The sequence below is a fragment of the Galleria mellonella genome, unplaced genomic scaffold, assembly GCF_026898425.1.
Source record: "Galleria mellonella isolate WM207_F2 unplaced genomic scaffold, CSIRO_AGI_GalMel_v1 utg33, whole genome shotgun sequence".
Classification (NCBI taxonomy): Eukaryota; Metazoa; Arthropoda; class Insecta; order Lepidoptera; family Pyralidae; genus Galleria; species Galleria mellonella.
This window is the reverse complement of record NW_026442079.1, coordinates 11,851,884-11,866,431: the sequence shown is the minus strand read 5'-3', so window position 1 is coordinate 11,866,431 and position 14,548 is coordinate 11,851,884. Positions and strand designations below refer to the sequence as shown.

The window sequence follows — 14,548 nt, the reverse complement described above, 5'->3', positions numbered from 1 at the left end:
AAAGTACAATGCAGTATATAGTACAAATAAATATATTTTATTTCAGATGTAAACGATATAGATACGCCATTAGAAAATGTGACAATCCGAGTGGTAGATATAGTATCTGGATACATTGCGATGAAGAGAGATCTCGAGACTGCTGTATACCACTTCACGCAAGCGGACATTGACAATGGACAAGTAATTTTTGTACATAAAAGTAAGTGGCAGTACACCTTTTCTCCGTCATAGTCGGTTTTATTCGACTGTAAACTTATGTTTATTTTTTTCATTTAACTGCCTACATGTAATATATTCATCGTCATGATTACTACGTATTTACTACATACATTACATTTTCAAACGAAGAAATTAGCGTAAAAGAAAGAGACAAAATACATTCAATAACAAAAACAGGTTTATTGGTCGATTGACGTTTTTATGAATAAGCCAGTTAAAGATAACTGTTCCGTCCCGTCATAGCATAGGTCACTCTTTTCTTTGCTGTGTGTGTCGTAAGAGGCAACTAAGTGAGGGCGAGAGATGGGCAGCATTGTCGCTCTTAAAACATCTTCAAAGCCTAAATGCGGTTGTCAATCCGCCTGCCAAGTGTGGCAACCACTGGCACCACCTCCCCAAGGGGGAGCCTTATGTTCAGCTAGTTAAGGGCTGATATGCTGATGACGATAATTGTAGATATGAATGTCCAGTTGGGTAGACAGATAAACCCTAATACTAACTAACAACCTGTATCCCTACGTATTTGCTTCATCCTAAATTAATATTTTTTTTTGTTCCAGATGGATCCAAGGGTAAAATGATATTTAATGTCACAGATGGTCTTCACGAGCTATCCAAGATCACATTCCTGATCACCACAAAGTCAGTATCACTAAAACTTATAAGGAATCTGAACCTCCGCGTCTTCCCGCTCATGAGGGAACCGCTCAATAATTACCTGCTGATGTCCAAATGCTCGGACTTCACGCGGACTATAACATACAAGGTAGACAGAGCCCCGACTCTCGGCAGACTCGTAATGCTGAACGGCGAGAATCACCATAGATCGATAAAGCAGTTCACTCAACAAGACGTGAACGATACGATAATTTACTACGAACATACTCATCCATTCTCCGACCTTTACACAAACGATTCATTCATATTCACCGTGGAAGCGGCTCTAGCGAAGCCTATAACCGATCAGGTCTTCCACATAGATATATCCGTGTCCACCGGTGGATTAGCCAGATATGTCCATATACCACAGATTAACGTGCAAGAAGGAGACAAAGTACCGATAATAGTGAACGTTACTAACGTCATAGCGTATCTCGAGACGCAGGCTGGTCTACGGCAGCCTCTCGTCGAGGCTCAGTGGTCCCAGCCGTCCCACGGTGAACTGAAGCCGTCCATGCTGTCACTAACACAGTCGCAACTAGAGGGCGGTGTGGTGAACTACGAACACGACGATTCCGACACGGTACAGGATAAAATTGATATGTCCTTGTATCTGTTACCTGATTATTTCTTACTCTGTAACGTCACAATACCGATACATATAATACCAGTGAACGACCAACCATTCAGGCTACTTACTGATACTCCCCAAATACAAGTAGTCCAAGGTGAGAATTACACGATAACTAGAAAGGACTTGTTAACCGAAGACGCCGATACGAGTCCATCAGGGATCTTATACGATATCATAAGTGGTCCCACCCAGGGCAGGATTGTGATGTTAGACAAAAACCAAACCATAGACGAAGCACAGTCGATTAACAAGTTTACACAAGAAGACATAAATAATCGCAAAGTCATATACGAGCATTCGGGTGTACTTCAAACCGCGACGTTCTATTTCAGAGTGTGGGATGGCCAGTTCAAGCCGACATACACGGTTTTCACTATAGATGTCATGCCGGTTATACTAAATGCAACATCTTTGCGGCCGATCAGCCTGCAGCAAGGGTCAAACGTGGCTACAGTCACCACGGATCAAGTTTATATAGAGACTAATGCGGGAATCTATAAGGTGTGGTACAATATCACCCGTCAACCGGTCCACGGCGTGATTTACGTCGGCAGGAACACAGTGACGTACTTCTCTCACAAAGATTTGGTCGATCGCATTGTTATATACATGCAAAATGATATGACAACTGCGAACGACAGTTTCGACTTGATAGCGTATGTACATAATAGTAATTCGACCCGTCCGTTCACTGTAAGCGTTGTGGTTCAACCTCTAATGAAACCGTTGGGAGACTTGAGAGTAGATGGGGATAAAGCGAAGATCACTTTGAGCGTTATGGATGCCACGGACTTGGCGACGCTCACATTAAGCGATCCGTACTATACGATATTGCGAAAGCCTAAATACGGGTCTATAAAGAAGATAATCAGGAGTTCTGGTGAGAAGACCAGCGCTAGAGAGAGGGAAGTGACATATTTCACTCACGAGGACCTGAAAGCCGGTGTAATATATTTCGTTACGAAGAGAAAGCCGAACGAATTGAACGGAATGGAGGACAGTTTCCGTTTCCAGTTAGCCACCACGATATTTCAACCAGCCACTGGGGATGTTAGGATACTAATTGGTAATAGGCCCAAGAAGAATTTGCCGGGACCCAATGATCCGGAGAGTCACGAAGGTGTTCCAGTAAGTACTTATTATATATTAATTATTAATATTTTCAAACTAAGTAGAGTTTATGTAGTCTATTTCAATCAATGGAACTTGAATAAAATATAGGAATAATTGACCCGACCATGGACAGTCTGTATATGCCCAATAAGAGTACAATTCAAAAGTCTTTTAACTGATCAAATGTTTCGATTTATTACTAATTCCATTTAAAGAGTGAAACTGTGATAATTTTCAAATAAACTTTTTTACCTTTTTATGAAATTCAATAGAAACAGAAACTAAGAAAATTTCTTTTTATTCCAAATATATACCTATGTACGATATGTACCTACAAATTGTATAAATAAAACATGATTAATTCTAGCAGATATATTCGTAAGTTATTGTATTGTTCCGTGCTGGAATTGAACCCGCGACAATTGGAAGATCGGTTTATAAATCCGCCATGTATCAATCAATATCTCTGCAGGTCGCGAACGGCGAAACAGCCTCATACTACATGATGATCCTAATGGCGTTGTCCGGGACGGTGCTGGCCATCGTGGTGATATTCGGGCTGCTCAAGTGTCGCCGGTACATCATGAGGGATCAGAACGCGCTGGTGAAGATCCACGGACAGAGTCAGGGCGCGGTGGCGCCCATACCGCTGCCGCGGCCGCCCGACCATCTGATGCCGTCACCGTCGCAAATAACTCCGCCTATTAAACGGTAATTGCTTCAAATGAGTTTCTAAACAACTTCCAAAGTGGAATGGGGATCTAATTCCCAATCCTTGACATGGTCTCTCCGGAAATCATCGTGTTGTATTGCCTGCCTGTTTGGCTTTTCCTCTCATCTATCATCTCTCACTGGTCTCACTAACCCCGCCTGCGCTAACGGTATACGCTGGTGGGGTTACCATTTCATTATCATAAAAAAAACAGCCTCATTGCTAACAATGTCAGGTCGATCTCCTCTCCACTCCGTCATGAAGGCGGTACCCTCTGGGAACCATTTCATAAATTCATCACTATGGGCTAACTGACTTGTTTTTATTTTCACCTACCATGTCTCCTCACTGGCGCCTCACCAGAGTAAATCGATAGCGCTGGCTACCTTACATTATCACAATAAAAAAAAAAACAACTTCCAAAGAAGGGTCTTATTTTTTATAAATTTTTTGCTCCTGATTCGCGCCATAATTTACGAGTGGGAAAACTTTGTACGAAAGTCTTCCACTGTTTGGGTACCCCTGTACCACCTGTTTCTTTTAATGGATGATAATGGAATAATAACCCCACCTGCGCTAACGGTATACGCTGGTGGGGCACCAGTGAGGGATGATAGGTGAGAATGAAAAGGCAGGTCAGTTAGCCCATAGCTGCTTTTTTTTATATATCTTAGAATGGCAAACAAGCTGACGGCCTACCTGATGGAAAGTGGTAACCGTCGCCTGTAGACATGAGCAGTATCATGGACATAACAGAGTATACTGTTTCGCCCATGATACCCCCCATGCGTTGCCATTCCTGAGGACTCAGATGATATTCCTCTGTACTCAGCAAATTCACGCCATATCCCACCCTTCAAACCAAAACACAGCCATGCAAACACAATGCTGCTGCCCATCCCTCGATCATTGAGTTTCCTCAGTCTCCTCTCACGATCCATTCTAATTTTAACATGTTTGTGTCAGCAGTTACGTGTCATCAGAACAGTCGGTGCATACTGGTGCTAGTACGCCGCTACCGTCCGGGGGCAGCGTCGCATGCAAAGTGACGCCCCTGGCCGACCCCACGCTGCCGGATCTGAACGCGCGGTACCCGTACGGCGCGGACGATCATACCGACGTGAGTATGCAAAGTGTAAGGTTCAATCCAAGTTACTTTTTTAAACTTATATTTTTTAATACAATGTATGTTGGTAAGGTATTTTTTAATACATGTAATACATGTACAATGGAAATTTAATAAATTTACTGTCTTTGCCGTTTCCGATAATTGTATCGATTTCATCCGGAAATCTTTTTATAAGGGGCGTACGGCGCTTTGTCTCGCTGGTTTTTTTTATTATTATTATAATTATAAAAATGAAATTATTTTTTCAGCCGTTAACTGTCCACTGTTGAACATAAGCCTTTCCCATAAGTAGAGTTTTGCAATTAGTTGCCACGCTTGGCAGGCGGGTCGGCAACCGCAGTTATACTTGTAGAGATGTTGCAGGGACGCTGCGTCCATCCCACGTTCGCATTTAGTCGACTTACGACACCCACGGAAGAGGAAGGGATGACCTATTCTGTGTCAGGACCACACTACCAATATTTCACTAGAGGGAGACTTTGTATAAAAGTCGATTGCTTGGGTACCTCTGTCCCATTCGTGTTTCAACCGTGAAGCAGTTGAAATTACTAGTATGAATAATTAGTATGGTGTGAATTTACTGGGTACTGAGGAATAACACCTGGAATGGAAAATAAGGAATGGCAACGCATGGGGGGGGGGGGTATCATGGGCGAAACAGTATACTCTGTTATGTCCATGGTACTGCTCATGTCTATAGGCGACGGTTACCACTTTCCATCAGGTGGGCCGTCAGCTTGATTGTCATTCTAAGTTGTATAAAAAAAAAATACATTAAATATTGTTAATCCGTAATTTGTCGCATATTAAAAATAGAATTATTGTAAATTTTGTAATAATAAATAAATAAAATATCGCTTCTACCAGGCGGAAGACTGGAGTAGTTACGAAGCTAGCGAGTCAGCGTACCCTATCCGTGCACCAGGCGTCGCGCCCGCGAACCCTATGCTCAGACGGAACCAGTATTGGGTCTGACCCAAGGACACGTTCACACTGCCGAGGGCGCCTAGACACGGTAAGTGCCTACGATCAATTTTAAAATATATATTTAAAAAATAAAACTCTCGGTTATAGAGTAGTCGATAATGATAGGATTTATTTATTAATATATTTATTACTAAGTAATCATCACACACAATTCATTCATAGTGACCTGGTGTCTAAGATACAAGTTACGACTTAGTTTAGGCTCCAGATCTCACACAAATTATGATACTTTTATTTTGTATATAGTAAATAATCTATACGCTGTAATTTGTGGAGATAAATAATCTAATTATTATTATTATATATAAATTAATTAACTATAAACATTTGCAGTCACCCTCACCACGCGTGCCGATAATTGCGTCACACTGAACCGTCGGCTGCATCAACGGCGCGGCGTCGACTTAGTTCCTACGCCCTTCCTACTCAGTAACTACACACTCAAACACGCCAGTTGCGAGATCACACTGTAATCTCTTATAAATTAGACTCAACCGATTAAGTACTCTAATGTCATATTGATAATGTTTAAATTTGGGTGCATACTCTTTGTTTTATGGATACTCCTTGCGGTCAACTTCAGTTGAAGCAAATTTGAAATTAATAATTACACTATTTCAAATACGTTGCCATAAATAAAAAAGTTGTTACATTTGTTGACGTTTAATATAAATCCTTATTTTAATATAGGTTTCCGATCTTGAGCAAAATATCGATTTTTCAATCGATTTGAATTAAGAGGTTGATCTATGAAAAATCGACGTTTAAATGATTGGATTCTCAAAAATCGATATTGATCTTTTCATGTGTACGTTGACATCTATCTTGGTTTGTTCATTTTTGTAACATTTTTTTTTACGTACATTGAAAAAAGTACGATCTGAAATCGTGAATCGATAAATTTTTTAAATTTTCGATTATGTCGAATTGAGATAGGAAACCTTAAAATATGAATTGAGATTTCGTATTTGGAATACAGTGTAATGTTTTTGAACGAACATGAATTACTTTCTTAATATGGAATAGAAGTTTTTAGACTTTTTTACATATAAGAAGAATGTCACATGTTTTTTTTTTCAATAATAGATTTACTAGTTTTCGGAAGACTTTTTTAAATTTGATTATTTTTTGTTTTATTGGAATTAGAGTATCGAAATAGGTGTGTGGACTAATTATTTGACTGTATTTCTTCATTTCTGCTAAACTATCAAACATTCTAGTTAAACGGGTATTTAAACACAAAAGTCGATTACCAATTTGAAAATTTCATAAACAGATAGCAATATACGTATACAGTACCACTCGTGCGCGCTGAATATTATTTAAAAAAAAAAACAATAATTTCCTAATTACCTCAATTAAGTAATAGCAATATAAATATATGAACAGACTGTAACATCACAGGTTCTATATATATATTTATTAAGTTTCTAGGAGTTTAAAAACCTGCATTACAGGAATCATTACCATTCATTTCGTATTACCCCATCGATGAAAGTGTACTAGTCTGTTAATATTACGCCTTCAGCGTGAAAGACTTGTTAAATTTGGCGGGTTATACAAAATTAATCGTATTATGATTCGTGTAAAGTGAGCTTTTTATGCCTCCTATTCTACAGATGTTTATCGAGATGGAACGTCCACTTGTATTTATAGGAATGATAAATTACTTATGCAATTTTTTTATGAAACAAGATTTATGTAAAAAATAATGCTCTCTACGTCCACACTCCATCTTATATATTATTTACTTATATATACTTTATAGGACAAAATATAAAAAAAAAAATTACGGTGCATATAATACAACGAATTTTTTAAAGTTCTAGACATACATAGAGTTAGACGACGCATATTTAATATATGTATGAAAATTATTCGTGTCACCTCCAAATTACTCAATGTAATATTATTAAAGCTATTTATTAATGTCTAACTTCGTCTTATCTATATTTTATTGAAAATAACGTCTCTAATTCTTTCATTGTTTATTCACTAAATATTATATTTTACTGCATCTATTTCCTTTAGTTATTAAAATTTTTTTTTAAGAATACAATTTGGTACTAAGGCTGGCTTGTTATACGTAAAGTACTTACAATTATGATATCTATGTATTTATGTCCAGTCTATGCTCAATTCGTATTTATAGTCCACGAAAATGCTGGCCATTTAATGCGCAGGTACTTCCATTCATATTTACTTCATCTGGAATTTTCCAGGTTTTTAAATCCAACGAGGACATTTTTCGCCCTATATTTTAGTTCGATCGTAAAAGCCCTGTAATGTACACATGCAAGTGTAAATGCAAGAGTTGTGTAAGGCCACAGTTTACACAAAGGTATTTTTTTTCTGTTTACACGTGTGAAATGTATATAATAGGTGCAGGACTTCAGTTAACGAAACTCTTTGTTGAGTAATGTTGATCAGTGGTCGTTCTATCTAGGTTACATCTGTGGAATTGATTTTATAATTTTAACCCAATAGTTTATAGTGTTTATACGAATAGAATTAGTTTTAACTATTATAATTATGTCCCATGTGTTATACACGATTGTCAATCATTCAGTACAAGTATGTGTAATTTTAAATGAATCAATTTACACATTTAACAAGTTAAACTGTGTTAAATAAAAACCGCGTTTTAAATTATTCATCCGTTTCGGAGCTATGATGTACGGATAAACAAATACAACAAACATACACAGATATTCATTTTCTAGCCATTTTTTTTTTCAGCTACAAGTTGAATCGTTTCCGTGTTAGTATTAAAATTGTCAATTGTCAGGACTCTATAAATGTTCTTTCTTCATTCACCGATATTAACAGGAAATGGATGATTTGAGGGAAGCTAAGTGGAAATTATCAGTTTTTCAATTATAATAATTTTTACGATAAAATGTTAAAGGCAAGTACTAAAATCGGAAAAGATGAAAGGTGTACAAAAAATTCTATATTTCATGTTATTTCATCTCATCTTATTTCAACGTATTTCATCTCATCTCATTTCATTTCATCTTGTCTCATTCATCTCATCTCATTTTATCATCTCATTTCTTCTCGTCTCATCTCATTTCATCTAATGACATCACATTTAATTTCATCTCCTTTCGTCTTATTTCACATCCTCTAATTTCATCTCATCCCATTTCACCTCATTTCAAATCATTTCATCTCATTTCATATCGTCTCACTTCACTTCATTTCACCTCATTTCATTTCTATTCATTTCATCTCATTTTATTCCGTTTTCCATTTCTGATGAAATCAAGAATATTGAAGTTTTTAGTTGTCATTGTTTTAATTAAGACACTACATTCAATATTGCAATAGCTAGAAACATGTGTGCAGGGTGTATTACTTAATACTTGGGTATGGCATCGCATGAATGTTGCTATGTCATCACAGCGTGTTCTGTGATCTTCGTGGATTTTATGTCAATAGGCGATGCTTATTACCACTTTCCATCAGAAGAGCTGTCAAATTACTATTACAGATTGTCTAAATATATGTGTTGAGATAGGAAGAACGTAGATCGTAGACCACCGTGCACACAATTTTCGCATTACGAGATTGGAATTTAAAATAATGTTTATAAGAGATTATTAAACCGAATGCGGGCTTCAGTACGGGGCAGATTATAAGGGTAGAAAGGGATAGTGTGACATTGGTACCTTGTTACACGACAGACAAAATATAAGACTGCTATTACAGTTTGCACATTTTACATAATTTTTTTTTTTTTATTATGAACAGATATGAGAAAAAAGCCAATGCAATGTGCCAAAGGATTTTATGTGACATAACATTGATTATATAATTGTTTGTTAGCTGTTTTATATAAGTATTAAGATTCATTTTATTGAAATTATTAAAATAAATTTCCTTTTTAGGAACTAATAATATGCGTATAGATAATTTTATTAAGTTATTAATTTTAATGAATGTAACTGGCGTTGTAAGGGAGAATTTATTAATGTAAGTGTGCTAACATTGATGATGACTTAGTTGATGTAATTAATTAATTAATTAATTAATTAAATATACATGGTTTTTAAAAATATGCAACAAACAATTTGTGGCATATTTTTAAACATCATATGTATAAACAGGAATTAAGCTTTGTATTTGAAAGGTTTAGTAAATTTTATTGTTGGTACGATTTGATAATAAATATAAATGTACTATTAGAATAGAGATTTTTGGTTTCTTTTTTTTTTAATTTTTTTCTCGGAAAAGTAATATAATTATAAAATATACATATACATATAAAGCAAAAGATGAACGAACAAAAATAAAGGCTTGATGTATAGAAATAAAAGTGAATATGTAAAAAAAGAAACTGATTTTTTAAAAATGTCGTAGAACAATTTCAACGGACACCGTATTTCAATGGACAACATATACGGCGTTTAAGTGTTACTAAACATTTTTTTTTTTATTAGTAGCTCTTGTGTTGTAAACGTAATATTTATATGCACGAACCGCTTTGCGACGGCCAAGGAGTGGAGCTCTCTGATCAGTGGAACACTTAGAGCATGATCATTAGTGGGATTCTTGAATAGAAAAAAAATGTCAACATCAATATCCGTAGTAATCATTGTCTTGTAAAATATACCCACTCCGGTCGATGTTACGGAATTCTCTGGACGTGTACGCTTTTATGGCCTCTGCCTCTCACTTTCATGCTGCGCTTGCGCAGTGTACGCCTGTGGAAATCGCACCGACTTCCGCAGGTGCCGGGTGGGAGACACTGTTATCTCTCGTTTTGGTTTCAACTAGGCGAGAGGTCGGCCTTACGATAGGCCTCAACATCTGTTGCCGTAACACAAGCCCGCCCCAATATATTCAATGTTTTAATATATAAAAAAAGAAATTAAAAAAGTGCGTCGTACTTCAGTTTTAGTGGACAACGTCATGGATAACTTAACTGTATCCGTATTCATATCAGCCATGAACTGTACACCGCTGAACATAGCCTCCCTCATAAGGGGACGTTTTGCGAAGTAGTTGCCACGATTGGCAAGCGGTTGTTAAGAGGGACTCTACTCTCCCACCTACACTACCCTCAACCACAAGCTCTCTTAGTGGCCACTTACGACACTCACGGGAAAGGAAGGGGTGGCCTATTCTATGCTGCGACTACACAGAAAATCCATTGTATTTGCTCCTAGATACAGTTGATTCATCCATTTTCTATCACACGTTGAGACGGTCGCTCTGTCCCGTCATGTTTCTCAAATTTCACAGCAAATAATGTTGTATCAATCCGTTACATGCTTTATTTCGTTCACCTATATTTCTCTAGAAATATGCATATATGTATATCTGATATACGGTTTAAAATTTTACAATTAAAATATGATTGAGAATTAGTTGTAAATTTATTGTAATGTTGGGCGAAGTGAATCGACAAATTGTGTCCTGTTACAGAGTTGGAAACAAGTATCATTGAACACAGATAAGCTTGTTGGTCCATTGAAATCGGTGTCTATTTCGGATGTATGACAACAGACAGACGGGGAAATTAAAATACAACACTAAATCAGCAATTTAAATTAGTGTAATGTGTAGGTACGGTAGATATTCAAGAATAAAGGACATGCGATTTTAGTTTCTATTCTTTAAACATTAAAGTGCCTAGTGTAGAAGGTGGTAATAGGAGCTGTAATTACTAACTATAGTTTTGTGTTAAATCAGGGTTTAATAGCATTTTGTATATAGAATATTCTATATTTATTTGCTATACCTACTGAGCATTAGCTTAGCACATTTTTTTTTTACAATTTACTGCTCAACTATAAGTCGTAACAATTGTCGGAAACGACAGACATAGTTCAAAGAATTCCTGTTGTATAGACTTCAGTTATAAGTTTTAAAAGGTGCCCAGTATACTATTTGCTTCGCGATAATAACTTTTATACTTTTGTAATAAGGTTTTATGTTCTAGACATTACCATATCACAAGCAATAGTAGGGTCGTATTGAATTGTAATAAGGAATAAGTTATGTGTAGTTTATGATTTTGTTCCACAAAGGATCCATTTCAATGGCGTTGCATTATAATAATAATAAATAGAACTTTTGTATCGATTTTGATGTTCCTTTACTCTTAAGCCCTTGTTGGTCACATACCAAATTAGCTTGTTTATTTGTTGTTAAGGTTTGAAGTCTGTTCTTTGTGGAACAAACTCCTAAATTAATGTTCTTTCGTACATATTTAATGCAAGTTTATACTTACTTATAATAAACGTCGAATTATAGTTTAGGAGAGGCACTGCCCGCTCAGACGATTGGCAAACGCATCTTTTGGTCGCTACGTTTTATTTACGTAATTATGGTACGTGTATACCAATGTTGATAGTCACTAGTTAAGCTGTTGAGGCGCTGTATTATTTGCTTGGAACTGTTTTGTTCAATTTTACAATCTTTAGAACACGACTGCCATAATTGAAGACTGACTATTATTATTAGTTCTACGATCTTCCGTCATCGATCTGATCGTTATTCTGTCCATGCAAATGTGGCGACTGCAGACAAACTGCAATGCAGTTTCGCGGCACTAAGAATATATATTGTCTATGTAACTGTTTACTTAATATAAATAAAAAAAATAATCTATTTCATCTCAACGAGACGTTTACAGGTAAATTAAAATAATGCTATTCGGGTTATAGTATTGACCCCGTTCGGCTCCCAAACTGAATTAGTCTTTGCCGTGTGGATATTAGTAACAAAAAAGTATAAAAAACAATATTTTTTTAAGTATTAGTAATTTTTATTGTTATTTACGAAATAGCTACTATCCACGGCCTACTAATATTTATAATATTTAGTAAGTCAAGGTTGCTGCGTTGCTATGTTTATACACGATTACTAAAGTTTGCCATAAAATAATTTTGAGAAGTGAGTTGCTTGCTTTTTTGTTTTGGTTGTTGTCGGTTTGTTTTGATTTTCTAACCACGCCTCACCTATAATAATAATAATTTTATTTATTTGTTGAAAAACACAGTTTACAGAGGCTAGTAATAAAATGTTTGGAACAGGCGTGTTTTGCCAAAACAATGGCATGAAATTTTCACATTAAAGAATGCATTGACCCAGTGACCCAGTACTAACAACAGTGACAGTTGCAACCAGGACAAAGGGGTCCTCCCCGACGCCCCCACCTATCCCACGTACGAGGGATGAGATGGCCTTGTTTGACTGGTAACACTGCAACAATTAGTCTTAGGGACTACTCCCACTTATTCAGCTCCATTCGCGTTTCGCTGATCGATTTTGGTCACACTAATACAGCTTTGCTTCTATCAGCCTCGTACGACGTCCAGTTTTGCGGTCATCTGGAGGAAAAAGCTAAGATAGCTTCTAAAAAGTGGGGGGTGCTCAATAGGGTGAGACGGTATTTCACGCCGAAAAACCGCCTGAAACTGTATAAAGCTCAAGTGAGGCCACACATGGAATACTGTTCTCACCTGTGGGCAGGAGCGCCACAGTACCAACTCCTTTCGTTAGATCGCATTCAAAGTCTGGCAGCTCGAATTGTTGACGATCGGCGTCTTACTGTCCGGCTCGACCCACTGAAACTGCGTAGAAATGTTGCATCTCTGTGCATCTTCTACCGAATTTATGACAGTGCCCTCCCACCGCCCTCCCCTACTAATACGGTATAAATACGGCAATGCAACCGATATTGAGTCATTCACAATCTGAGCGCCAAAGATGAACTTTACAAGTGGACTCCGAACACCAATCTAATAATTTACTTTGTTTAGAAGAAAAACGGTTAAAGATTGATGACTAATTTTAAAGGCGTATAACTTCTACTAATAATAATAGTAGACAGATTAATAAATGATGGCAGTCTTACATATAACGAAAACAAACGGAACGAAACAAAATAGTTCTGATCGATTAACCAGAGATTTGTTTGCATTCTTCTACACGAATGCCGTTCAGAAACATATGCCAAAGTAAAATATTTGTATGATGTTCGTTCATTTTTATTCCCATTGTATTTTATGTGCTGTATCTGGCAGGAAATTCATCGTACATTAGAAAACTAATATCTGTTTTAAATATGGAATTGCGGGGTACGAATGCTTAGTTGAAAGGTATGACGGCGCGTGAGGCGTATTGTAGATGTTACAATATTGTTTGCACGGTGTCTCATGATCATGTCTATAAGTGAGGGGCATCATTTACCACCAGAGAAGCCGTCATTCTCAGTGCAATTTTTTTTTTTACACAACTTAAATACTTGTAACAAAGGTGGTTGTAACAAACCTACAAAGCGGTACTTAGCTGTGTTTATCTCTTTTCTAAAGTGTGATGTTTACTGCCAGTACATATAAAGCGATCTGACTTTAGGATAGTATTCGATTTGTAATTTGTTAGATGAGTTCATAAGAGAATTAGAATGTTATTAAAGAGTAGACAACGAGTGCCAAATTGACCACTGTTATTGCCCGTAACTGTACAGGTACAGTCAGCTTCGTATACGAGTAAAGAGGAACGTTTAAAAAATGTATTAGGAATACTGTCTGAACATGGTGTGGACATTGTATTGTAAAAATCTTTATTGTACATAATTTATATTGGATACATTAAAAGATTTAATATACATTTGCGGACTTATCCCATAAAGGGACATCTTGCTCAGCCGTATGGACTGAATTTTGAAATGGCAACTGGAAAAATACTATTCACTGGAAGCTCTGATAATGAAATGTTTAATACATTTTAAAATGAAATATTTACTATGGCAATGAGTGTTTCTGAGCTCCCCATATTGTTCACCATCGAGCAAATTAGTTTATACGCCTTTTAAGTCTTTCACACGCTACGCCGTCATACACAGACCAGCAGTGTATGTCGACTGCAAATCCAGTGACCCGGAGGTCGTTGCCTCCGGAGTTGAAGCAGAGGTAGTGGGGTACACCCTGAGGCCCCAACCTCGCCCGCCCAATACCATCTGGCGGGCAATGAGAAGTCTTGTTGTTTTTGTAGTCTTTCACGAAACACTTATTGTTCTGTTTCTATCACCAATACTTTTTTATAGGTATACCTGTGCGATCATTTAATTTGCAAG

The 14,548-nt window shown here is 36.9% G+C and overlaps 1 protein-coding gene across 5 annotated transcripts in view; it reads left to right on the top strand.

The window, feature by feature from the left end:
* The window catches only part of LOC113522418 (chondroitin sulfate proteoglycan 4), a 45,202-nt gene extending 30,695 nt beyond the window's left edge, over positions 1–14,507 (top strand). For 2 of the 5 annotated variants that reach the window (XM_052896463.1, XM_052896459.1), the window contains 6 exons: positions 47–202; positions 783–2,644; positions 3,102–3,340; positions 4,308–4,476; positions 5,338–5,485; positions 5,791–14,507. In XM_052896463.1, coding sequence (XP_052752423.1) covers positions 47–202; positions 783–2,644; positions 3,102–3,340; positions 4,308–4,476; positions 5,338–5,445 — 2,534 coding nt within the window. In that variant the 3' untranslated portion in view covers positions 5,446–5,485; positions 5,791–14,507. The remainder of the gene's footprint in view (positions 1–46; positions 203–782; positions 2,645–3,101; positions 3,341–4,307; positions 4,477–5,337; positions 5,486–5,790) is intronic. The other 3 variants (XM_052896462.1, XM_052896460.1, XM_052896461.1) reach the window with 3 other exon arrangements.
* The last annotated feature ends 41 nt before the right edge of the window (positions 14,508–14,548 follow it).